The sequence below is a fragment of the Nomascus leucogenys genome, chromosome X (assembly GCF_006542625.1).
Source record: "Nomascus leucogenys isolate Asia chromosome X, Asia_NLE_v1, whole genome shotgun sequence".
NCBI classification, from domain to species: domain Eukaryota; kingdom Metazoa; phylum Chordata; class Mammalia; order Primates; family Hylobatidae; genus Nomascus; species Nomascus leucogenys.
Genome location: NC_044406.1, coordinates 31,134,739 through 31,161,237, shown reverse-complemented (window position 1 = coordinate 31,161,237; position 26,499 = coordinate 31,134,739). Strand labels below are relative to the sequence as shown.

Sequence of the window (26,499 nt, the reverse complement as noted above, 5' to 3'; positions counted from 1 at the left end):
ATGGATGTGGCAATAATTTGATGACCTTTTTAGGGTAATATAAAGCCTATATATATAAACTTCCAAATAGGATATGTAGTGATTTGTAGGAAATTTATAAGTATTATACAAATCAAGAATATGGTAGCTGATTCCACTAGAGACTATTTTGAAAACATAAAGAAACGTTGTTTTGAAACATAGTATTGATTATCTCACTATGTGACAAAAAGGTATTTTTGTTTATTCTGTTTCTTTCCATTTCTGCTTTCCAAAGTAGAACAAATAAGTTGAAATCTACCAATGGTTGTGTTTTAAATTTTGACACGTTTCGGGTATGATTATATACCAACAAAATCTCAGTAATATTTGCTGCATATTTCATTGTATATATTTTATGTACTGATTTAAAATTTAAAACATGAGTAAATTTTAAGGCATTGTACTAATGAAGCTCATGGTAGTTAATTTTTTATTTTTATATGGAGAACTTATCTGTTTAGAATGCCAAAATTATATGCCATATCCAGTCATATTATAAACATATAAAATTGGTCACAGAAAGTTCTAAGGGTGAAAAATACTGGATAAATCAAAGAAATCTATCAACAATTCTGTGAGTGTATGAGAGACTTAGAATGATCACATTCACATAAAATATAACACATTATTATATTTTGATTTTTTTTTTTTTTTGAGATGGAGTCTTGCTCTGTCGCCCAGGCATATTTTGATTTTTAAATGAAATTTTATAAATCTAGCTATCTCTGGGAAATGTTTCTTCCCCTTGAGTTATTACAAAAAAGTCTGGCAACAAGTTAATATTCAGGATTTCATGAGACAGATACTGAATTCAGTTCCCATCTCTGCTTTTTATTAACTCTTCGACCTTGGGCAAGTTTCTAACCTTTATGAATCAGGTCTCCTCGTAGTAAAATGTAGAGAATAATCATCCCTTATGTTGTCAAGTGAAATTAGATGATTTAGTGGAGTGCTTACACCATCCCTCTCAAATGGTAACCACTTAATTCACTATACTTCAGTTCTGATGGTAAATTCTAAAAGAATTTAGGTGATGAAGAAAGCACTGTAAGTTAAAGCACAGTCTACACAGTGGATAGCACCCACGTAGGAGATACACATGATGAACTGGGGTTCTAGGAGGACATAATATAATGTCTCTTCATAGCCTTATTTAAGAATTAAGAAAGAAATGAACTTTACCAGTTTTTAATATACAGGTTTTCAGATAATTTGATAAAATATATGGTACTTGATATCTACTGTGAAAAATCAGAGATCCTTAATAGGATGCATAACGTCAGGGCTCTCTTATTTATTAGCGTTTCTGGTGCTCTTGATGTGCTGCTATGCATACGAACACTAAAGTGTGCTTATAGATTATGTTATCATAAGTAGTAGAATACTTTAAATCTTTTTCAATAAAATCAGAGTAACCTAGGAAATCAATTTTACTACACAGAAATGTTCTGGACATCTCATGGCAAAGTAGTTGAAAAGATTGAGTTATGCATTTTATTTTTGAAAAAGTCAAGTGTTGCATAAATGCTGAACATTTTCGGGTTGGCAAGTGGCTGCGAGTACTATGTTATTTGTCAAATTATTTCCAAAAGCAGAAAAAAACTTTCAATCTTTCAAGGAGAAGCTTCTGTATTAACAATATTAAGAAAGAGACTAGATTTTATAAAATATTAATGCTATGGAGAGAGCATTTTAAAAATGGATAATTTGATGGTAGTCCCATTATAAATAGGTCAGTTATAAAATATTATATACCTACAGAAATAAATGGAAAGAAATGTCAAATTTGTTTAAAAATATTATAAATGAAAACTTTCAGTGAGGTTTTGTCTCTGTTTCAGACTTTAGGACGTTTTATTTCTATGTTAACCTCACTTAGGTTTCTGTTTCGCTTTTCTACTCATTCTTCCATTTCCTCAGTTTGTAAGGTACACATATCTGTACATATCCTTTAACCCTCTTTTAGTATCTTCACCAAATCAGAAGTGATTGCTCTTACCACTTAGCCCACCCTGATTTTGAGTTTTTTTACTTAAAAATATGAGAAGAAATGTTAGTATAACAAGAGATGGAAACTTATCAAAAGGTTTCATACTTTTATTTTTCTGAAATGGAAAAGACTTATCGCATTCTTCTCAGTTCTGTGAACCCTAAGATCAAAAGCTTTAATTGTCCATGGGACAGGGAGATACCCTGAAGCGTGATTGCTCCTATTAGGAGCCAATGATAAAATTGAAGAACTTCCCATTGCTTTCAGCCAACAGGATAGAGGACTTTTATTACTTTCCTTGAGGCAGAGGGTGGAATTTGCATGTGTTAATGAAATCTACCAGAGTCTTCCCAAGAATTAGTAGCATTCTTTGAAATGGCAGGCTCTGAAGTCCTTAACCAAGAATCTCTTTCCTTGAATAGGGAAGCCAGCAGTGCACTGAAGAAGGCAGTAAGTGAAATAAACAGAGGTGGGGTTTGTGTCATTTCTTGTCCCTGCTCTGTCATGGAAAGATGCTTTGGTCTAATTCTCTTAGGAAAAAAAAAGTCCTCATATCAATGTAAAGTAAAATGGAATATTGTTACATGTCATATGCTAAGAGATACATTATTTTATTCAACAAACATCTAGTATGTCAGGCGCTGAACAAAATAAACTGTCTACTGTCGTGAGGCTTCTGAGATGCTATATCACCTCTCATAAAAGAACTTCCCCATTTCCACAATCACACCCTTACAATTGTCTTCCTAATTAGCTCACTAGTTATTTATATTATTTCCCTAATTTTAATAATGAAACTATCCCACAGAAGCACTATAGATGCCCAAGAAGTAGAGACAGGAAGCTACCCAGTAGTTCCCCCATAAGGATTTCTCTCTCTTATGAAGGATATATCACATCTTTGTTTAAGGAATAAGGAAAAAAGACAGAGGGATGTAACATAATTAAAGAGAAAGCACACAGAATTTAGTGATACATGTGAAAGGTAACGGGATAAACCAAGCAACTGGTGTACATTAAGGAGGTGAATATAGCTAGTGTCTTTGGAGAAAATTTACCTACTTAGAAAAGATGTGTCAATTTAGTAGAATATTTTTACAACCTAAAATCTAATTGAACCAATCTTCTCTTTGATGTTGTTAGTTCTTCTCTCTATTCTGGGTTACACTAAATAAGAACAATGAGGCAATGAAAGTGATTTTATAAAAGTTGAGTGGCAAAGGGTGATGCTGAATGTTAATACAATCTCCGTATGTTATCTGTGAGCCTTACATGTACCCTCTAAATTAGTATCATATCTATTGTCAGTATCATATCTATTGTGTACCAAGAGTGTGAAATTGAAAAACTTTGCCAAGTTCAAGTATACACTACCTATAAATTCCAGAGCCTGAATATGACCTCATGTTTATTTTACTCCAAAGTGCGACAGACTTAAAGTTTCCCGAATGCGGCCACTGGTTTTATGCAACATGATTTCTTTGAGACATTGTTATATACAGCAATGGAGGTACGGCAGGGGAGAGCAGTGAGATTTTAGAGATGGCTAGCTTGGACATGCAGTAGAGTGGGAAAGTGACCAATGAGAATCAATTGGAGGTGGAAAGATTGGAGAGAGGAAAGATAATCAACAGTGAGAAGTGCAGAGAATTAGTTTAAATGGGGGAAGCAATTTGATTATCAGGAGATAGCAATCTGGCCTGAGGGTGAAAATAGACGTGCTACCTGTTTTTTGTCAATAAAGTTTTATTGGAACACATGCATGTTTATTCACTTACGTATTGTCTCCAGCTGCTTTGGGGCTACAATTTGCAGTGATGGAGCTGAGTGGGGGCATCTGGCCTTTAGTGGTCTGCAAAATTGAAGATATCTATTATCTTAGCCCTTTACAGAAAAAAGTTTAAGGTTAAGGAGTCTTGGATCATATAATAGGAAGAATAAGATTTTCACTGAAACATGAAGTGAAGAAGCTAGGATTGGTGTAAGTGTAGATAAGTTTCTATATTTTGGGGAAATCTCTTGTGCTAACTTCTAATTTCTTTACACATAGACTTGTGGAATAAATGAGTAAACAGCTAAGAACATTATAAATGATGAGAAAAAAAGCAAAATTCCAAAACCGGCAACATGGGAATATATATGTTTAGGTTCTCTTCATAGCTCACAATTAATTTGTATATGCAATTACAAACTCTATGGACTACGGTCATTCCAGAGGAATATTATTTAAGTTTTCACGAGATATATGTATTTTGTTTTGATTTTTTTGGTAAGTACAAACCACTTGTCTAAAGCAGTTTACTTCTGAATTATTTTTTATTTTAAAACTATCCAGTGAATCATTTTTTTCCTATTTATAAATCACTGATTAAAATAAATAAGACTTGGTGTTTTTGCATGAGGCCTATTTGAAAATTAATACAATTGTTAAGGTTAGGATTAAGGAAAATAACATTAAGAATCTATTTGGTCTACGGAGACATTTTGTAACTATCCTATTTTAAATTAAATTTAGTACTTTTACAAAATCTCGTTTCAATTACCAACTCATATGAATTCCAACCAAATACTGACTTTTAAAATTATTGAAATATCCCCCAAATAGTATAGAGTTATTATGTTTATCCTTCTTCTCTGGACTTTATGAATCTCTGTCAGCCAAGGAATGTCGGTTGGTTTACTGGGGATCCCATTTTTCCTCCCACACCTCATAGGTGTGACTTTGATTTCCTCATCCTCATCTTGGAAATAGGTCCCACTTTTAGGGTGTTTGTAAGAATTATATGAAACAATATGAACAAAGAAATCACTAGGCTGGACATCTTTCACGTGCCATCTAATCAATTTCTGAGAAAGTTTTTTACTGATGTTTATCAAAATTTTATTATAAACTTGCTTTTAAAAATTAATCTTTTATATTGGGTTATTAAATTGTTATAGTACATTTGTCTAAATCTTCTGTTATTTCCTCTCTGACCTTCCATTGGTTTAGCAGAATTTGCCATAACAAAGCTTATTTCTTTTTCTTCCTTCTTGATTTTTATGAGAAAGGTTCTATTGTGTGGAGTATAATAGCCAAGACAGAAACTCTCAGGGGAAGTGCAGTTAAACATAAAGGAATAAAATATAAAATAAGTTAGAAAGTAAATGTATACCCAAAGATATAAATGGTAGAATTAGAGAAATTAGAGGAAGAAAACACACACACACACACATAAGTTTGTATACTATATATGTATGTGAATATGTATATATGTATACACACATATATTAAATATGAATAGGAATTTTGGAAAGATATATATTTAAAATGATGAATGTTTTATGTCATATTACTCCATTTTCAAGGTATTGATTGGTTAAAACACATTTTATATAAAACCTGAAATTGGAAGCACAAATGACCTTTAATGAGAAATTAAAATTGCCCGAATAATTTAGTAAATATTTATTATCTGTGTGCTGTGCTGTTAGGCATGGGGTCAGAGTCCCTGCCTTCCTACAATGTAAAGGTTAGCATAATATATAAAGTTATGTGACTTAAAAAATAATGAAGCAAAATGACTGGAACCTTCATTGAGAGTATGTTTGAGAGAGAGAGAGAGAGTATAGTATTAGAGAGACATCGATTTTATAGTAGAAAGTTTATTTTAAAATCACATCTAAGCTTTTGCAGATACATTTTTATAGTAAAATCTCAGCTGCTAGAGAATTAGAGTATATCAGTGTATTAGATGGCTGTAGGTTTTGTGGCACTAACAAAAACACAAGGATGGATGAACTAAAAAATGAGTTTATTTCTCTTTCAGAGTTATTTCTCTTAAATGTGTGGTAGATAGGAGTGATGGAGGCCTTGTAGGAAGGCTCTGCTCATTCAGGGATCCATAGTCCTTTTGCCTAGTTTTTCGGTCATCCCCTGGGACACTGTCTTCATAGTCACGGTCAAGGATAGCTCACCAGATTCATGTGTGTATCACGACCTTCGGGAGGGAGGACAAAGAAGAGAGCATATCTATGCCCTTTTAGGTCTTAATGATGAAGTTGCATGCATTATATCCAACTGGCCAATACTTGGTTACATGTCACATCTAACTGCAAGGGAAAGTGGGAACTGTAGTTACATTTCTAGATAGTCAAATTTCCCCTAAACTTTCTAATACTACATAAAGGGTGAGGAAAGATACATATTGGAGGATGAGCAATCTTTGCCAGGGCCATTTTTTTTATACAGGAATTAAGACTAATGTTTTTCAAAAAAAGGCAGGGGTTGCAATCCTAGTCTCTGATAAAACAGACTTTAAACCAACAAAGATCAAAAGAGACAAAGAAGGCCATTATATAATGGTAAAGGGATCAATTCAACAAGAAGAGCTAACTATCCTAAATATATATGCACTCAATACAGGAGCACCCAGATTCATAAAGCAAGTCCTTAGAGACCTACAAAGAGACTTAGACTCCCACACAATAATAATGGGAGACTTTAACATCCTAATGTCAACATTAGACAGATCAGTGGGACAGAAAGTTAACAAGGATATCCAGGAATTGAACTCAGCTCTGCACCAAGCATACCTAATAGACATCTACAGAACTCTCCACCCCAAATCAACAGAATATACATTCTTCGCAGCACCACATCGCACTTATTCCAAAATTGACCACACAGTTGGAAGTAAAGCACCCCTCAGCAAATGTAAAAGAACAGAAATTATAACAAACTGTCTCTCAGACCACAGTGCAATCAAACTAGAACTCAGGATCAAGAAACTCACTCAAAACCGCTCAACTACATGGAAACTGAACAACCTGCTCCTGAGTGACTACTGGGTACATAACAAAATGAAGGCAGAAATAAAGATGTTCTTTGAAACCAACGAGAACAAAGACACAACATACCAGAATCTCTGGGACACATTCAAAGCAGTGTGTAGAGGGAAATTTATAGCACTAAATGCCCACAAGAGAAAGCAGGAAAGATCCAAAATTGACACCCTAACATCACAAAAAGAACTAGAAAAGCAAGAGCAAACACATTCAAAAGCTAGCAGAAGGCAAGAAATAACTAAAATCAGACCAGAACTGAAGGAAATAGAGACATAACCCTTCAAAAAATTAATGAATCCAGGAGCTGGTTTTTTGAAAGGATCAACAAAATTGATAGACCGCTAGCAAGACTAATAAGAAAAGAGAGAAGAATCAAATAGACGTAATAAAAAATGATAAAGGGGATATCACCACCAATCCCACAGAAATACAATCTACCATCAGGGAATACTACAAACACCTCGACGCAAATAAACTAGAAAATCTAGAAGAAATGGATAAATTCCTCGACACACACACCCTCCCAAGACTAAACCAGGAAGAAGTTGAATCTCTGAATAGACCAATAACAGGCTCTGAAATTGTGGCAATAATCAATAGCTTACCAACCAAAAAGAGTCCAGGACCTGATGGATTCACAGCCGAATTCAACCAGAGGTACAAGGAGGAACTGGTATCACTCCTTCTGAAACTATTCCAGTCAATAGAAAAAGAGGGAATCCTCCCTAACTCATTTTATGAGGCCAGCATCATCCTGATAGCAAAGCCTGGCAGAGACACAACAAACAAAAGAGAATTTTAGCTCAACGTCCCTGATAAACGTTGACGCAAAAATCCTCAATAAAATACTGGCAAACTCAATCCAGCAGCACATTAAAAAGTTTATCCACCATGATCAAGTGGGCTTCATCCCTGGGATGCAAGGCTGGTTCAACATACACAAATCAATAAATGTAATCCAGCATATAAACAGAACCAAAGACAAAAACCACATGATTATCTCAATAGATGCAGAAAAGGGCTTTGACAAAATTCAGCAGCCCTTCATGCTAAAAACTCTCAATAAATTAGGTATTAATGGGATGTATCTCAAAATAATAAGAGCTATTTATGACAAACCCACAGCTGCTATCATACTGAATGGGCAAAAACTGGAAGAAGCATTCTCTTTGTAAACGGGCACAAGACAGGGATGCCCTCTCTCACCACTCCTATTCAACATAGTGTTGGAAGTTCCAGCCAGGGCAATCAGGCAGGAGAAAGAAATAAAGGGTATTCAATTAGGAAAAGAGGAAGTCAAATTGTCCCTGTTTGAAGATGACATGATTGTATATCTAGAAAACCCCATTGTCTCAGCCCAAAATCTCCTTAGACTGATAAGCAACATCAGCAAAGTCTCAGGATACAAAATCAATGTGCAAAAATCACAAGCATTCTTATACACCAATAACAGACAGAGAGCCAAATCATGAGTGAACTCCCATTCACAATTGCTTCAAAGAGAATAAAATACTTAGGAATCCAACTTATAAGGGATGTGAAGGACCTCTTCAAGGAGAACTACAAACCACTGCTCATTGAAATACAAGAGGATACAAACAAATGGATGAACATTCTGTGCTCATTGATAGGAAGAATCAATATCGTGAAAATGGCCATACAGCTCAAGGTACTTTATAGATCCAATGCCATCCCCATCAAGCTACCAATGAGTTTCTTCACAGAATTGGAAAAAACTAAAATTCATATGGAACCAAAAAAGAGCCCGCATCGCCAAGTCAATCCTAAACCAAAAGAACAAAGCTGGAGGTATCACGCTACCTGACTTCAAATTATACTACAAGGCTACAGTAACCAAAACAGCATGGTGTACTGGTACCAAAACAGAGATACAGACCAATGTAACAGAACAGAGCCCTCACAAATAATATCACACATCTAAAACCATCTGATCTTTGACAAACCTGACAAGAACAAGAAATGGGGAAAGGATTCCCTATTTAATAAATGGTGCTGGGAAAACTGGCTAGCCATATGTAGAAAGCTGAAACTGGATCCCTTCCTTACACCTTTTCCAAAAATTAATTCAAGATGGATTGAAGACTTACATGTTAGACCTAAAACCATAAAAACCCTAGAAGAAAACCTAGGCAATACCATTCAGGACATAGGCATGGGCAAAGGCTTCATGTCTAAAACACCAAAAGCAATGGCAACAAAAGCCAAAATAGACAAATGGGATCTAATTAAACTGAAGAGCTTCTGCACAGCAAAAGAAACTACCATCAGAGTGAACAGGCAACCTACAGAATGGGAGAAAATTTTTGCAATGTACTCATCTGATAAAGGGCTAATATCCAGAATTACAAAGAACTCAAACAAATTTACAAGAAAAAAACAACCCCATCAACAAGTAGGCAAAGGATATGAACAGACACTTCTCAAAAGAAGACATTTATGCAGCCAAAAGACACATGAAAAAATGCTCATCATTACTGGCCATCAGAGAAATGCAAATCAAAACCACAATGAGATACCATCTCACACCAGTTAGAATGGCCATCATTAAAAAGTCAGGAAACAACAGGTGCTGGAGAGGATGTGGAGAAATAGGAACACTTTTACACTGTTGGTGGGACTATAAACTAGTTCAACCATTGTGGAAGACAGTGTGCGATTCCTGAAGGATCTAGAACTAGAAATACCATTTGACCCAGCGATCCCATTACTGGGTATATTCCCAAAGGATTAAAAATCATGCTGCTATAAAGACACATGCATACGTATGTTTATTGCGGCACTATTCACATTAACAGAGAATTGGAACCAACCCAAATGTCCATCAATGATAGACTGGATTAAGAAAATGTGGCACATAGACACCATGGAATACTATGCAGCCATAAAAAATGTTGAGTTCATGTCCTTTGTAGGGACATGGATGAAGCTGGAAACCATCATTCTCAGCAAACTAACGCAAGGACAAAAAACCAAACACCATATGATCTCACTCATAGGTGGGAATTGAACAATGAGAACTCATGGACACAGGAAGGGGAACATCACACACTGGGGACTGTTGTGGGGTGGGGGGAGGGGGGAGTGATAGCATTAGGAGATATACCTGATGCTAAATGACGAGTTAATGGGTTCAGCACACCATCATGGCACATGGATACATATGTAACAAACCTGCACGTTGTGCACAGGTACCCTAGAACTTAAAGTATAAAAAGATTAATGTTTTTGGCTGTAGAACCTTTTGTTTAATAGGCTATAGAATGAGATTTTTAAAAACTAAAATACCCACATATGTGTACATATGATACCCATTTTTGTCTTCTTCAACAGAGCATCTAGGCACAATGTAGCATTTCTGTGAGTGGTTCTGCAATAGTGAAGAGGGTTAAATTTGCTGACATTTAACATCAAAGGCAAATCATAGGATTAACAGAAGGTACAGAGTTCAAATTGTGGACTTGACACATGCCTTCGTTTAGAAAGAATTTGTTAGCTTTAATTTTTGCTCAGCATCTTTTGACTTCTTTTCCTGTTTACGTATCTGTGTTTTTAAAAAACTGTTAAAATTTTTTTTTAAATTTTTGTGGCTACGTAGTAGGTGTGTCTATTTATGGGGTACATGAGATGTTTTGATATAGACATGCAGTGTGAAATAAGGAAATCATGGATAATGGAGGACTTACCGGGTCTGTACTACCATCTGGGCTGTGTCCCATTGCTGTCTTTCTGGTATTCTGGTATCTTCCTCAGTGTGATATCAGTGTCTGTGACTTGCATGCATTATTTAGACTTGACATTTGATTTCCTACTCAGCAACATAATGAAGACGAGGTATTTTCCTAGTAGCTTCCAAACCATTGATTGAAGTTGTGGAAATAAAGAAAAAATACACTTTGACTTATTTTTAAGAAGTTATATGAGGGCCCGACACCATGGCTCACACCTGTAATCCCAGCACTTTGGGAGGCCGAGGTGGGCGGATCACTTGAGGTCAAGAGTTTGAGACCAGCCTGGCCAATGTGTTGAAACCCTGTCTCTATTAAAAATATAAAAATTAGCCGGGTGTGATGACGTGTGCCTGTAATCCCAGCTACTCAGGAGGCTGAGGCAGAAGAATGAATTGAACCCAGAAGGCGGAGGCTGCAGTAAGCCGAGATCCCACCATTGCATTCCAGCCTGGGCAGGAAGAGCAAAACTCCATCTCAAAAAAACAGAAAAAATAAGTTGTATTAGGATATTTTGTAAAAGTGCGGTTACTTAGACTCTTAATTCATTTTCTTCGTTAAAAGAGATTGATCATATTGTGATAAAGATGTGTTTTGGAATTCAAACAACCTGGTTTTAAGTCGCAGAACCACCAGTTACCTTTGTGACCTTTGGCAAGTCACCTAATTTTTCTGTTTGCATTTCCTCATCCTAATAATCTCCGTCACCCTGATCGGTTGTAGCGAAAAATGATATAATGCATATTAAGTGATTAGCAAATTGACTGACACTAAGTACTCAATAAATAATGGCAGCTGTTGTTATTGCTATTATATATGTAGTAGTAGTTGTATTTGTTGTTTACTGTTGCCCTAACAGTAGGCCATGATTTTTCCTAAATCCTCATTAGGGCTTAACTTTGAACTGAATTTCAGGCCCTATCAATATTAAAAATTACCTATTTAATAGTGTCATTAAATTCAATGTCGTGTGCAGTGTTGCATGATGGATTACTTTCTCATAAATCCCTTCAGTAATCATTTTTTTGTTTTGAATAGTACCCTGGTTTACGTGTTATATCTGTGAGAAAACACAGCTGAAATGTGGCAAGAATATTTCCAAGTACTAATCCTGGTTCTTCAGAACTGCTCTTCTGTTACTTAGTGAAAGAACTGCTTGGTTATCCCTCTGTAATCCTTTATCTGAGAAATAATCTTTTACTGAGGGGTAAAAAGATTATAGAATACACCAAAAAATTCACCATCCATGCATTGACTTAGACTCCATAAAAAAGAAGAATGATACATTTAAATGAACTAAGAATGATAAAATTTCCAAATGTTCTTGAAGCATTTATGCATTCAGGAACAATGAAACTTTTTGATCCAGGTTAAAACTCATATCACATTTTAAGGTTGAATTTAGATAAATTGCAAAAATAAATCCATTTTATCAGTGACATAAAACTGCTCAGTGATATACTGTGCCCTCTCATAGTGTCCCAGCTATTTTTTCTAAAAGCTTTGTGGTTTGCTGGACTGCTGGTTTCACTACCTACATGTAGCCACTTGATTACTTATCTCAGTTTGAATTGCCCAAATCTTGCTTCCAGAAACACACAGAGCTCATTCAACTGTTTCCTCATAAAAATCATTTGCCATTTCAGTGAACATTGGCCCCCAAACACAGGCATTGCAGAGCATTTCTTGGGATCTAGAATGTGCTTAGCATTTTATATGCACTATCTCATCTACTCTTTCCAACCACCTTATGTACGTATATTTTTATTTTTTTTGTTTTATAGATGGAGTAACTTAGATGCAGAGAGGTTAAATACCCAAGATCAGACAGATAGTAAACTAGATTTTAAAATATATTTATATATTGCGAAGTATCAATACTGTTTACTTTATTAGAAGTAAACTGCTGTTTACTTCTATTAAAGTAAACTGCTGTTTACTTCTATTAAAGTAAACTGCTGTTTATTAGAACAATTTCTAGTCAGAGAAATTCTATGACTAGAAATTGTCTCCAGAAATGAGTGTCTAGAGATTTTTGTAGACATTGCTGGACTAAAACAGTCATTTATCATCCCTCGTTTTTTTTTTTACCTTTCTCCTTTCCACTCTTCCACCTTTTTTTTTTTTTTTTAAGAGACGGAGTCTCGCTGTTTCTCCCAGGCCGGACTCCAGTGGCGCTATCTCGCCTCACTGCAAGCTCCGCCTCCCGGGTTCATGCCATTCTCCTGCCTCAGCCTCCCGAGTAGCTGGGATTACAGGCACCTGCCACGATGCCTGGCTAATTTTTTTGTATTTTTAGTAGAGACGGGGTTTCACCGTGTTAGCCAAGATGGTCTCGATTTCTTGACCTGGTGATCCGCCCGCCTCGGCCTCCCAGAGTGCTGGGATTACAGGCGTGAGTCACCGTGCCCAGCCTCTTCCACCTTTTTTAATGAGCAATGTCTTCAAGGAACATAGGTGACAATATCTAAAACTTCCTTAATCTAACAGGCAGTAATTAAGCCTCTGACTTCTGTGTATGACGTTGAGTAAATTTGAGTGTACTCAATTTTGGGAAAAAAAAACAACAACAGAATCCTTTCATCCATTCATTGTTATGCCTCTCGTCATAATCATTATTTGCCCAAGGTACTGAAGAGAAACATAAACTACTGTGATAAAGACAAAATAGGATTGAAGCATAGGGAAAAATAATTAGTTCCAGTTGATGATACTGGCGTCTTCATTCATGAAACGATTGGGGTCTATCTTTCTTATGAATAGATCTATAAACAACAAAAATCAAGTTTCCTAGAAAATCTCTTCATTTGATGCCATGACATGTATGAACTGATCTCCAGCTTAGCTGCAATGTAGAGTTCTGTGATGATGATAACATTTTGGGGTGCTGAAACAAAGTATAAGCCTCTTTATATATCTTTATTTCCAAATTCTCAGATTAAACATGGTTTTATTTTAAAATATCTTTTATTTTAAGGTCTCTATGGAAAATATACAAATGTAGAATTCAAGCAAATTTCTTTTTTCATCAGTTTGCTTAGTCTGAAATTCTAGAGCCATTTCCAATTTTGTTTTACAAACTGCAGAAGAAAGTTTAATCTCACCTTAGAACATATATATATGTACATATCTTAAAGAAACCCATATGCACATCTGAAACAAAAATTGAGACTAATTCTTAGTATTATATAAGTGACACAGACTAATATTTTTCTGTTTAATTTTAAAATATTCCTAGTCATAACCCACTAACATGATTTTATGAACCATGAATGGATTATGACTTACAATTTGAAAAACAATTGTCTATCTAGATAAATAATTACTCAGATCTTAAATTAAAATTTTGGTTATAATTCTATATATAGGTGAATTGATGGATATAAATATAAAATTTTGCATAGCTTATTCAGATTTGAATTTAGCTTTAAGAAGGCTGTCTTTGAAATGTTTTTGTTTTATGCACATCCTCAGACAAAACATTTAGGTTCAGAATTTGAGTACTAGATGTCATGTCCTTGAGTATAAGGATACGCCTTCATATTTTCTTCCAGAATTCAATCCTGTGTAAATATCAATAAATCATAAAGTGTTTAATATTTTGATTCCAATTGCACAGTGTAAAATATTGTTGTGTTACTTGAGTACTAGTGCTTTTTATAATGCTTCGTTTGCAGAAGACTATTTGAACTCAAGATTGTTAATGATTTTTAAGAACTCTTAAATACGAGCTAGGTTGAGGTTCAGATTTCAGAAAGAGTTAAATAATGTTTGCTCTTACACTTTTTTGGGGGCGTATTTTCGACAATAATTTTCCATCTCCTGAAACCGGAACAGTGACTTAAGAAGGTAACCTTGGGGCAATTTATGCTTCAAGACACTTCTTATCTATACACAGGAATTGGATAATAATTACAGCCATAACATACTTTATTTGGTTCTTATACAAGGTCACTCTGTCAAGTGCATTATGCACTGTTTTATTCTTACCACGATCTTAATATGGAAGTATTATTGTTCCCATTTTTCATAAGCAGAAACTAAGGCTTATGCAGGGCTAAGTAACTTTCCCAAAGTCACAAGATTCCCTTTCTTTCGATATCATCAATTTTAGCGTAAGTGGTTGGTTTATATAGGAACATAACAGGAGTAGGAAAGGATATGACAGGGTTTCTTGGTCGTTTGTATTTTCTTGAAAGAATTGCCTTCTTTCTGAATTTGAAGCAGGGTCTGTTTCAGATAGGAAGCATTATCTCCCAGGGCTGCCCGCAACCTTGTTTACTCACTTATAGACATAACACTCTTATCCCATATTCTTTGAATCTTACTAAACTTACTGTGAGCTCACCAGACTTCTGTTCTTCTAGGGCATTGAAAATGCTATGTGCAAATAGGACAGATACACATAGTACAACACCTGTCTTCTCTGCTCATGTGCATCCTTCATGGCCCAGTGGACTTCACTTCTAAAACACTAATTCAAAAATAAAATTATTAACAATTTCAGGATAGTGTCAGCAGATAATAGAGGCGTGTGTTTCTTCTTTGCTCAGGGCCCTGTGCAACTGCTCAGGTTGCAGAAACATGAAGCTGGTTCCACCTGTGCACATCTCTCAGGCTGCCTTTATGTCATCTTCCCCCTTAATGCTGATTTTGATGGTTATTATTAATAGTATTTAGAGACAGAAGAGATGCTCCATGGAACTAGTTCTAATCCCTAAGACCTTCAGAAATTGCCTCACTCTTAGACAAGGGTCCCATGCAAATAGCTCTTTGAGAGCACTTAGCCTCTTTGACATGATGAAGTTGGGTGATTTTGACTTACCAGGATGGCCTCTCTCTGCCACTTCTATATAAACTGGAAAAAGAGTGCATCATTTGATGAAAATGCCTTAGCAATAACTGCCACTATGCCTTGTCATCTCGAAGGACTTAACAATTGGGGAAATTTAAAATATTAAAGTTTCAAAATTTGAGCATTTATCAGAAGAGCACAACTAAGTTGGTGCTGGCAGTTTAGTGGGTTAAGTCCCAGAGCTGACAAGGACAGGAAATGCAGCGCATACACACCAGGGGAAAGCCACCAAAGGTTGAGTTTTCTCTAGGTGAGATTATTAAATCCCCCAAACAGCTTCTGTTGTTCTACCCTGCTTTTTGGTTCCTTTACAAAACCCTGTTTGTTAGGGGGCCCTGTGCTTGCTTGCAATATTTGTGGAATGCAGAAGATTCCTCTACAAATATTTCTCCAATATTTGTTTGTTCTGCTCACCTCCATAAATAGTATGCCTATGTCCTTGACCTCAGCAAAATCCCTCTTGAGCATGTTCTCAGGATTTTTGAAGCCCAGCGACCTATAAGGAGTACACTCCTCCCAAAGCAAAACCTCCTGCAAACTTACTAGTTCACTCAAATTTTTGCCCTTGATTAATGCCTTTAGGTTAGTGCGGCAGACATATAGGTTATCCCAAGAAACCTCTCCTATCACTTGAGAGTATGGTTCCCATAGCATGCAAATCTCTGCAAACATATGGCCAGGTTTAGAGGTCGTGTAAACCAACCACCTTGTCTCTATTACTTGGCTTCAGATGGGGAGAAGTTAGAGCCTCGCAGAGCACTCCAGCCTCTCCAGAGGAAGGCACTCCAGCCTCTCCAGAGGAAGCCATTCTCAACAGGTTTTTCTAATCGACCTCCTTGCTTGCTCTTACACACCTTTAAGCTAGATAGTGGATTAAGGGTTGTGAGACCAATTTTGTGATCACTTCTTAGCAATTTTTTAACAGGTACCCTCGATCTTCTCTTTAGAATTATGGATGCTTTGTACACTTTGCTCTTGGCTTTAGGATCCAGATAGAAATTCCAAGACAACCATTTGCAATCTCAGTTAATGTCCTGCTCATTAAATTGGGTAAAGCATACTTCATATTTTACTTCTTCTTAGATAATGTCTTACTATTTAAATCGTGGCCTTCTGGAAATAAAGGCTAAATAATAGAAGTCATTATGCTGTTAGAAATTTTAGGTGGGTGGGTGAGGTATTTGTTTTCTTTCTAAATTTTGCCTTCCTTTCCCCTACCTGCTTGTTTTCTTACTGATACCTTTACTGGTCTATAAACATTTGGAAATATTACCTAGGGCCTCTCAGGAAGAGATATTTCCTTTAATGCCATTGCAAAGGTATGTAAATATAATTCCGATAATGTATGTGTAAGTTATTATAAATAACAATTGAGGAAAATTCCTACAGATCAATATTTATAGCATTTAAAAAGCAACATGAGGTGATATACTAATTTACTCCTTCCAGTAATCTAGAAGAGCTTTAATACAATATTAATTTGGTGTGGATTTTGACTGCTATTTGAAAATTGATGTATGCATGAGGAAGTTAAAATGAAAGCTCACCGTTGTCTGTATCTGCTGTTCCTGTGTCTGATAATGCAGGTGGAGAGTCCTAGCATTTTAAATATTTCATTCGATTTATCATTTAATGTACTGGAACAGTCTGCAAAGACATTAATTGTGTAACACCCAATTTATTTTATTGTGCAGCATTTGGAAGCTCCTGAAGACAAGTCATTTGGCAGTTCATTGATGGAGAGTGAAGTAAACCTGGACCGTTACCAAACAGCTTTAGAAGAAGTATTATCGTGGCTTCTTTCTGCTGAGGACACATTGCAAGCACAAGGAGAGATTTCTAATGATGTGGAAGTGGTGAAAGAACAGTTTCATACTCATGAGGTAAACTAAAACATTAGTTTACAAAACGAAACATATGACTTGTTATAATGGCAAGTCATCCTTTTTCCTCAATTACTCTCTTACATCCTTGCATTTTGGAAATTTAGTTATTATGATGTGCTTGGGATTCCACCAGTCAGATTTTGAAGTTCTCTTTTGGAGAGCAGCCATTGAAGGCATTTCTATCTGGCCAACAGGAATATGAAAGCCCAACTTCTTTCTCTTGTATCAAGGCAGTGCTGAGGCATTATTTACATTCCTGAGTCGATGTATGGTATTGGCCTTAACTTCGCTCAGTAGGAGACTTTTCCTGAGATGATACACTTGTTTGGCTTCTTTCCCTTCCCTGTCCTTTTCCCTCTATCTTCAGCTCCCTTGCAGAACTTCCTGGGAGCTCTTCCTTAATAAATCACTTGCACTGAAATCCTTATCTCGGGGCCTGCTTCTGAAGAACTTGACTTAAGATAATTTTCCTTAATTCATATTAAAAGTGGTTTTGGGATTCTGCAAATGCGAATTAAATTCCTTTTACTGGGAATATAAATCTAAATGGGCCAGAAGTTTAAAACTGCAAGCAAATAAAACTTAAAACCACACTGATTTACCTAGAGTTCTAATTACAATTGTCCACTTCCTTCTTTGTCAGGGGTACATGATGGATTTGACAGCCCATCAGGGTCGGGTTGGTAATATTCTACAATTGGGAAGTAAGCTGATTGGAACAGGGAAATTATCAGATGATGAAGAAACTGAAGTACAAGAGCAGATGAATCTCCTAAATTCAAGATGGGAATGCCTCAGGGTGGCTAGCATGGAAAAACAAAGCAAGTAAGTCCTTATTTGTTTTTAATTAAGAAAACTAACAAGTTTTGGAAGCTTCTGATTATTTTGATGTGGTTTGATGGTTAAGTTACGATTCTCGGTTTGTTCCCAAGGCACGCAGCTTTCTTTCAAGGGACGCTGTGGTTGGATTTTCATGGAAATAACATTTTGGTTTTCACTTTTATAACTAGAAGAGCAGAAGTTAGATGCACTGTTATCTACAGAACTATGTTTTAAGAGTTGCCAAAATTCTGTCATAGTTATTATTTTCTAGGTTTTCCTCCAAAAATTAAAATGTAACTAGAAAAGGCACAGAAGCATGCACAGGAGATTATGTACATAAAATCACCTATTAGCTACAGTTGAAAGGAAACTTCTCTTCTGAAGAAAAAGCCCTTGAAAATATTAAAGAGTTACTCATCTATATATGGAAATCCTCTTGAAAAACATTATTCAAACGTTTTGGGAAATTCTTATTCAAATACAGTATGGCTGTGAATCATCTTAAGAATATATATTGACTTTATAAAAAAGAGGTTTTGAGACATCTCTGAAAAATGATATATTTCTTATAAAGGTAACAAGCAGATCTCATCATTCTGGATATGTTGCTGTGATTTATATTGTGAGGTGCGTATATTCATGTGAAGCCTATCAAGACAAGATAGATTTATTTTTAAATGAAAAGAAATGAAGTGCCAACTGTGGATTTGAATACATTAAGTTAGAAAAATTGTCCAAATGCCTTAAGTTTATTTAACTATTATTTATGAAGATTAAAAGCTTTAAAAATAGGACCATGGAAACTCATTAGATATGCTAGAAGGATTGGTATTCCCGTACTAAATTGTAGTGTGAAATTAGGGAGGGGAAAAACACATTTTTAAGCTCAGGGCTTTTGAAAGAATAAATAAGGTACATATAAGTTAGAGGTTTCATAACTATATATGTATTCCAAGCCAGGAGATACTAGTCTATGCATATTGATATTATTCGCCTGCTGTGATCACGGTGATGATTGTCACTACCTCTAGATGTGAGAGGTACAATAATCATATTATATCTGTTGAGTCTGCCCACCCCTCAGTGTTTATCAGGTCCACTAATTTACTCCATCTCTTATCGATATTATGATATAAGCTGCCTACTGTGGTCATATGCCAACATTCTTCAGGTTCGAACTTCGATTTGCAGTGATCTGTGGAACTTAAAGCAACCTCAAATAAAATTAGAAAGTTTTGAAAATCCGACCTCCTCTTTTACTGCCCTTGCCATAATAGCCACCAGTGTCTTCTCCTTTGTGCACTCTGTTTTTCCATCCTCTCCTGGAAGCTAAATGCTCTCATTGTTCTTATACTCCCCATTTTCAATAAGACTAACATTATGGCATTAATTATTCATACTAATCAGTTAATTAACTGCTGTGTGAAATTGAGTTGCAAGAAAATATGAATTCCTCCTGGAATTAAAATTGCAACTTTTTCTTTGCTTATCTGAAACATAAAATAAGTCTTTTATCTGTGAGTCTAACATTTAAAAAGATGTTCATTCAAAAAATCCCCCTTTCAAGGGATATCTGCCATTAAGTGAAGGATGACAGACACGTAGACGTGTGTGCGTGTAATTTCCTCATCCTCATCCCACTAGAGAATGGAAATGCTAAAATGGCAGTGTTACCACCCAGCTGAGATTGACATAAAAAATTAGTTTGTCCTTAGGGAAGATTCAGGAGGTTTGGTACGTGTTACAGCTTTTAGAATAATTATCAAGAAGGCAAGGACAGCCGTCTAGCTGGTACAGCTTTTGCTAAAACATCTTACAGAGTTTTTAAAATGAGACACGTACATGTAATCACTTCTATCACATAGTCTTTTCTGGAAAATTCCTTAAAAATGAATATAGAAAGCATTATTTGAGCAACACAAATTCAGAAATAATATGAAAGTTTATAAATAACAGTCTTCCTTGCCACTTTCACTAACTTTGTATGTGTTCATGCATAAAACCTATTAAATTCTTATGAGATAAGGCATTATGTAAACTTTGCTGAACCTGATTTTTGAAAGATTTTTTGGGAGGAAACAAAAAACGTGATTATGAAAAGAGGGTATTGTCAGTATTTTTTAAAAAAACTAATCTAGGTTTTACTTAATGCTTCAAATAAATTATAACCTGTTCAGTTTCCATTATCATGGTCATATCAATGATTAGCTTCAACTTGGAGCATTACCTATTTTTTTCTTAAATATATGATTACTTCAAAGTAGAAGATTATTAGTAAACAAAAATGGATTCATCAATACTTCTTTTCTCTCTCTACCTAAGCCGGGGTTTGGATAGATCCGGTCGGAAGTCATTATTTCCTGCCTAAGCCTTGGTTTAGCGATTAGAGAGATGATAATTAACATTTGTCTAGGCATATTAAGTATATCCAAAGCTATGCTATAATTTCTAAGTTGATATAACAAAAGTTAAAAACTTCTTGTAAGTACAGATAAGCTTATCACTAAAATCTATGAACATTTACACTTAGTAATTTTAAATCCTATCCCCCAACATATTTAGTATTAGGTTGATGCAAAAGTAATTGTGTTTTGTTCCATTGAAAGTAATGGGAAAAACTGTAATTACTTTTGTACCAACCTAATAGCAATAATCAGATTATATTTGATATATAGTCATTGTGAGATACACACATATATATAATATATATATATATATCTCTTTATATGAATAAATATTAATAGAATACATTATCAAAAACAGTTAATGGCACTGGAGACTCAATGATCATACAAGGTCTGGCCCCAGATCTCATGAAACATATTCTGGAGAGGCTGGCAGCCAAGAAAAAAAAAAGAACACAAGAAAAATACCAGATAGGAATATACTTTTTGAAGAGATTAAAAGGTAATGTGATAGAGAATGGTTGAGGGGGCTAATTTAGACTTTGTGATCCAGGTAAGACTTTGGAAGTTGGTACCATTTAGTTTGAGATTTGAACGACAAGAAGGTACCAATATTTGCAGATCACAAGAAAGTGTAGTTCACGGAGTAGGAACAGCTAACGCAAAGGCCCTAAGATAAGGACAGTTTGGTTTGCTGGAGGAACCAAAAGTCCAGGGGGCCTGGAGAGTTGCAGGGTGGTAAGTTAGATGGCTGAGGTCTGAGATGGGGTTGAATTATAAGTAGGAGACTGATTATATATTGTAGTGTCGGTCAGGGCTTTGAATAAGGGCTTTGAATTCTAGATCAAGTGCAAAACAAAGCTATCAGATTTCATGTAGAAGAGAGATAGGTCAAGAAAACCTATCAGTAAGGCCATTGGAGGAAGAGAGGACAGTTATTAGGCCAGTGATGCTGGCCAGTTAAGACACAGTAGTGTCTTAGACCAGCTGGTAGTTGTGATAAAAGTATACTCTAGTATCTTATCCAATTAGTTAATTTAAAAACCACTTCTTTGTTTAGTTTTAGTTCCTTTTTTTTTCTTTTGACAGTAAAAATGCTTTTTCCTTTGGAAATAGACATCTTTGATTTGTGCGTACAGTTACTATTATACAAGTTGCATCTAGGAAATAATATTTATCCCATAAACCATCAACAATTATACAAAACGAGAAATATTAAAAATACAAAGATAATAGCGTGCCCTGATTTCTCCCTTATGTAAAATCCTCTCCAGTTTGCCTAAGGAATAAGAGCTTGCTTTCTCAAACACTTATGTGAACTGGGGCAATATACTTTTCGTTTGTGTTCTCTACTATAGTTTTGTAAAATAGAAATAGTTTCATGAGACTGACATACTTCTAAAAGATACTAGGTGAGATAGGGTATAAAAAGTTTGTGAATGCAAAATTACTATAAAATGTAAAGAAAGATTATTGTGATAAATAAGATGATGAGCTGGCAGTTAATTATTCTACCATACCATGTCACTTTTTATATATAATTTTATATTTTCTATATAAAGTATTATATAATTTTATATATAATTATATTTCATATATTTTTTATAATAATTTATATATAATTTTTAAAATTTTTAAAAATTTTTTGTAGGGATGAGGTCTTGCTATGTTTCCCAGGCTAGTCTCAAGCTCCTGGCCTCAACTGATCCTCCCACCTTGGCCTCCCAAAGTACTGGGATTACAGACATGAGCTACCAAAACTGACCCTCATAGATGTTTTTTACCTTTTTTCTCCAGCCTTTTCTAATTGCCTCGCTCATTTTTTTCCCAAAGGGTATAGTTGTGGGTCCTTTGTATGGGGATAAGGGAGTATGAGCAGGATGATTAGAATTACCTTTACAGTTATTTTTTTCACAATTGCAACATTTAAAAATATGCTTACAAAGGAATGTGGGGAAAAATAACCATACAGATACTTCCTCCTTTCTTTCTCCTTCACAACCACACTCTGATTCTTTCCTTGCTATTGTATTTTCTCTCCAATTCTGGTGCTTTCATGGACATGAATTTATGATGGGGTAAAAGCTAATACAATAAAGAAGTTTATTGATTGATTGATTGATTGAGACGGAGTCTCGGTCTGTCCCCCAGGCTGGAGTTCAGTGGCGCGATCTCGGCTCACTGCAAGCTCCGCCTCCCGGGTTCACGCCATTCTCCTGCCTCAGCCTCTCCGAGTAGCTGGGACTACAGGCGCCCACCACCACGCCCGGCTAATTTTTGTTTGTATTTTTAGTAGAGACGGGGTTTCACCGTGGTCTCTATCTCCTGACCTCGTGATCCGCCCGCCTCGGCCTCCCAAAGTGCTGGGATTACAAGCGTGAGCCAGCGCGCCCGGCCTAAAGAAGTTTATTAACACATCTCCAGTCACAAACGAGTTTGGCACGTGCTGATACTGGTCAATTACAAAACTTTACCAATGTTTATAAGATTTAAATTTGAAAACTAAGTGCCATTGCTTTCATAATTATAATGATTAAAACAAGAGAATATTGATGTGGTTTTGTTAGAACCCCTTAAGAAGAGTACGCCAAATGATTTTGTTTTAATGCTGTGGAATACACTTGGGATGGTAGGAGGTACGGAAGAGGGAAGAAAAACACACAACTTCCAACTGTGGAAGTGCAAGAAGACAACTGGCATAGGGAAAACAGAAGATTTTCTTCTCTATGAATAAGCTAATTAATTTGATTGAAAAAATGCAACCTGCAGAGAGCAAAAAAGATTTACTGACATTTTTACAAGGACTCAAAGTCAAGCACAGCAAGTTCCATCAACTTTTCTGATAATTGTAGTTAGGACATGAAGGCAGAAACTAAAACTTCTGTGACGGTAAGGGAAAAAAATGAAAGCAAGTCAGGAGGCCAAGTGAAGTTGTGCTTTTTGGTTTATATCAGCAGGAGGAGAGATATGAATAGTATGTGGGTAGAAACACAAGCCATAACATGGAAAATAATTGTGAATCACTATCAATGCTTTGACTGGAGAGAAAAATACATCTAACAAGTATGGCTCATCTCTTCCCCCCCCCCCCCCCCCCAAATGTCTATTTGACTCTGGAAATAAGATGGCTTATGTGAGAATGGATAGAGAAAAGGAGGTGCTGAACAAATGAGTGGGTTATTTTCTCCCAAGTGCAGTGAATAGAAGTTTGCACATGTGAATATATGAATGAATAGATGAACAACGAAATTAAGTTATTCAGGTAGTTCCAATCTTGGAATTGAATTCATTGCAGTAAATACTTTGGAGGTGCACAATCTCAAACTCCTAATTGTGAATTTATTTCATAGTCTGGTAAGTTCATTGGTTTTTCTTTTTTACTTCTTCCAATAATGTTATAGCAATAGTAACTTGCAGGTCAAGGTGGTGTACGACCAGTAGCATCAGCGTCACCTGAGAACTTGTTAAAAATGCAGACTCTCAGCTCTCATTCTGATATACAGAATCCGAACTGTGCAATTTAGCAATATCTCAGGTGATCCCTGATCAGTTTAAGTGTGAGAAGCACTGATCTAACTGAAATTAAGACAGAGTAGAAATCTAAACTTCTTTGTAAACCTCTTCTTAGATATCTTCTGTTCCTATTTTTCTATCAAGTGAAGTGGGCCAAATATTTTAATTACTTTCTCAGGAGCTCTATAAATAGTGCTGATATTTCATTCAGTCCTCATATGTTGATATCATACCCCATAGGTGATTAAGAAATAGCAATATTCTGGTGCAATAATATATAACAGAGACAATATATGAGTGTTGATGAGTGTTGATAATTAGCTATTGGACTAAGAAGAAGTAGGAATTATTTATAGAGGATAACGTGACATTTGGTTAGGTTGCAAATGGATTATGGTCATAATACTTTTTCTGTAAATAATTAAAAATGCGATAATGCAGCTTAATGTGGACGTCTCTTGTACTAATAATATAATGCATGTGACTCATAGTTTAAGTTACAGGAAAGCTAAATTTATGGAATTCACAGAAATGAGAGAGCAGTATCTTCTAAAACAATGCTTTCTCGCAAAGATAAATAATGCTGATATGGTTTGGCTCATCTTGAATTGTCATTCTCGTAATCCCCATGTGTCGTGGGAGGCACCTGGTGGAAGGTAATTGAATCGTGGGAGTGTAACCCTCATGCTGTTCTCATGATAGCGAGTGAGTTCTCACAAGATCTGATGGTTTTATAAGGTGCTTTTCCCCTTTGGCTTGGCCCTTCTTCCTGCTGCCATGTGAAGAAGGACATGTTTGCTTCCCCTTCCATCATGATTTTTTCTGAGGCCTCCCCAGCCACGCCAAACTGTGAGTCAATTAAACCTCTTTTCTTTATGAATTACCCAGTCTCTGTTATGTCTTTAATTAGCAGCATGAGAACAGACTAGTACAGTACATTGGTACTGCAGAGAGTGGGGTGTTGCTATAAAGAAACCCGAAAACGTGGAAGTGGCTTTGGAACTGGGTAACAGCCAGGGGTTGGAACAATTCAAAATAAATTAATAGACTATCTCAGAATATTTAATAGAAGTTGACATTTTAATCTTAGTACAAAAATTCCCAATCAGAAATATCAAAGCTATGTCTTGTTCATAATTAGGTTGTACTACTTATACATTCAAGAAGTATTTATTGAGTGTCTAGTATGTGCCAGACACTGTGCCAGATGCTATGTAGTGCCAAAATCATTGAAGTTGAGAGTGAGCTTCTATTGCCATATAAATGAATATAATCTCAGTGTGTCAACATTACCTATTCTTACTAGAGAATTTTTTTTTTTTTTTTTTTTTTTTTTTTGAGAAGGAGTTTCGCTCTTTCACCCAGGCTGGAATGCAGTGGCGCGATCTCGGCTCACTGCAGGCTCCGCCCCATGGCGTTCACGACATTCTCCTGCCTCAGCCTCCCGCGTAGCTGGGACTAGAGATAATTTAAACAGTCTTCCAAGCGTGATATTTTAATATTTGTCCTTGGCTTCTGATGACATCTGCAAGTTTCTTTATTTTCTTTAAAAGTATTTAATCAGGAAGATTGATTTGAGGGTTGTCGTAATGTATTTGCCATAAGAATTTTTTTTTTTTTTTTTTGAGACAGAGTCTCGCTGTCTCCCAGCCTCCCGAGTAGCTGGGACTACAGTCGCCCGCCACCATGCCCAGCTAATTTTTTGTGTTTTTAGTAGAGACGGGGTTTCACCGTGTTCGCCAGGGTGGTCTCGATCTCCTGACCTCGTGATCCACCTGCCTCGGCCTCCCAAAGTGCTGAGATTACAGGTGTGAGCCACCGCGCCCAGCCAAGAATCTTTTGCATCCAGCCATGCAGCTTCTTTATGTTTTTGTTACTAAACTGAATTTATGTTTTCAAAATGAAAATAAATGTGTTTGCATTTTAACTTTAATCTTGCCTCGGATAGTTGAAAAATATTAATAATTAAACTGTTCAGCTATATGGATGGAGGACAAAAATAGATCAGGATTTGAAAACAATGACACATTTTCAATTCTCTCATAGAATTCACTATAAAAACAATACTATTTCTCACATTCCATTAAGTCGGAAAATAAATGTTAGTGCATGTTTAATTTTGTGAAAAACGAACATTTTCTTTCATTTCTAGTTGTTGGATGGGGAACTTTATATTAGGTACTTTCTGAAATATTTACTGTGAGGTTGTAATTTAAAATTGGACCTCCAAGACCGGGTTGCAGGGTGCAATATAATAACTATGGCAATTAGTGGGAATTTTGAAAAATATACATGACATGCTCTCCTTGGCTTCTTTTCTAGCCCAAGATGTCAGCATACTTCGTGGTGGGAAAGAAGGTGCTGTAAAGAGGAGAATGAACACATTAGTTTTAGGGGAAAAAAAAACTGTATGATTTTGTCAGACCCTTGCCTC

General features: G+C 35.9%; 1 protein-coding gene across 1 annotated transcript in view; it reads left to right on the top strand.

Moving 5' to 3' along the window:
- DMD (dystrophin) overlaps positions 1–26,499 on the top strand; it is a 1,770,560-nt gene that overhangs the window by 189,382 nt on the left and 1,554,679 nt on the right. Inside the window, exons 8-9 of the mRNA XM_030807549.1 lie at positions 17,134–17,322; positions 17,969–18,150. Of these exons, the coding sequence (XP_030663409.1) occupies positions 17,134–17,322; positions 17,969–18,150 (371 nt within the window). The remainder of the gene's footprint in view (positions 1–17,133; positions 17,323–17,968; positions 18,151–26,499) is intronic.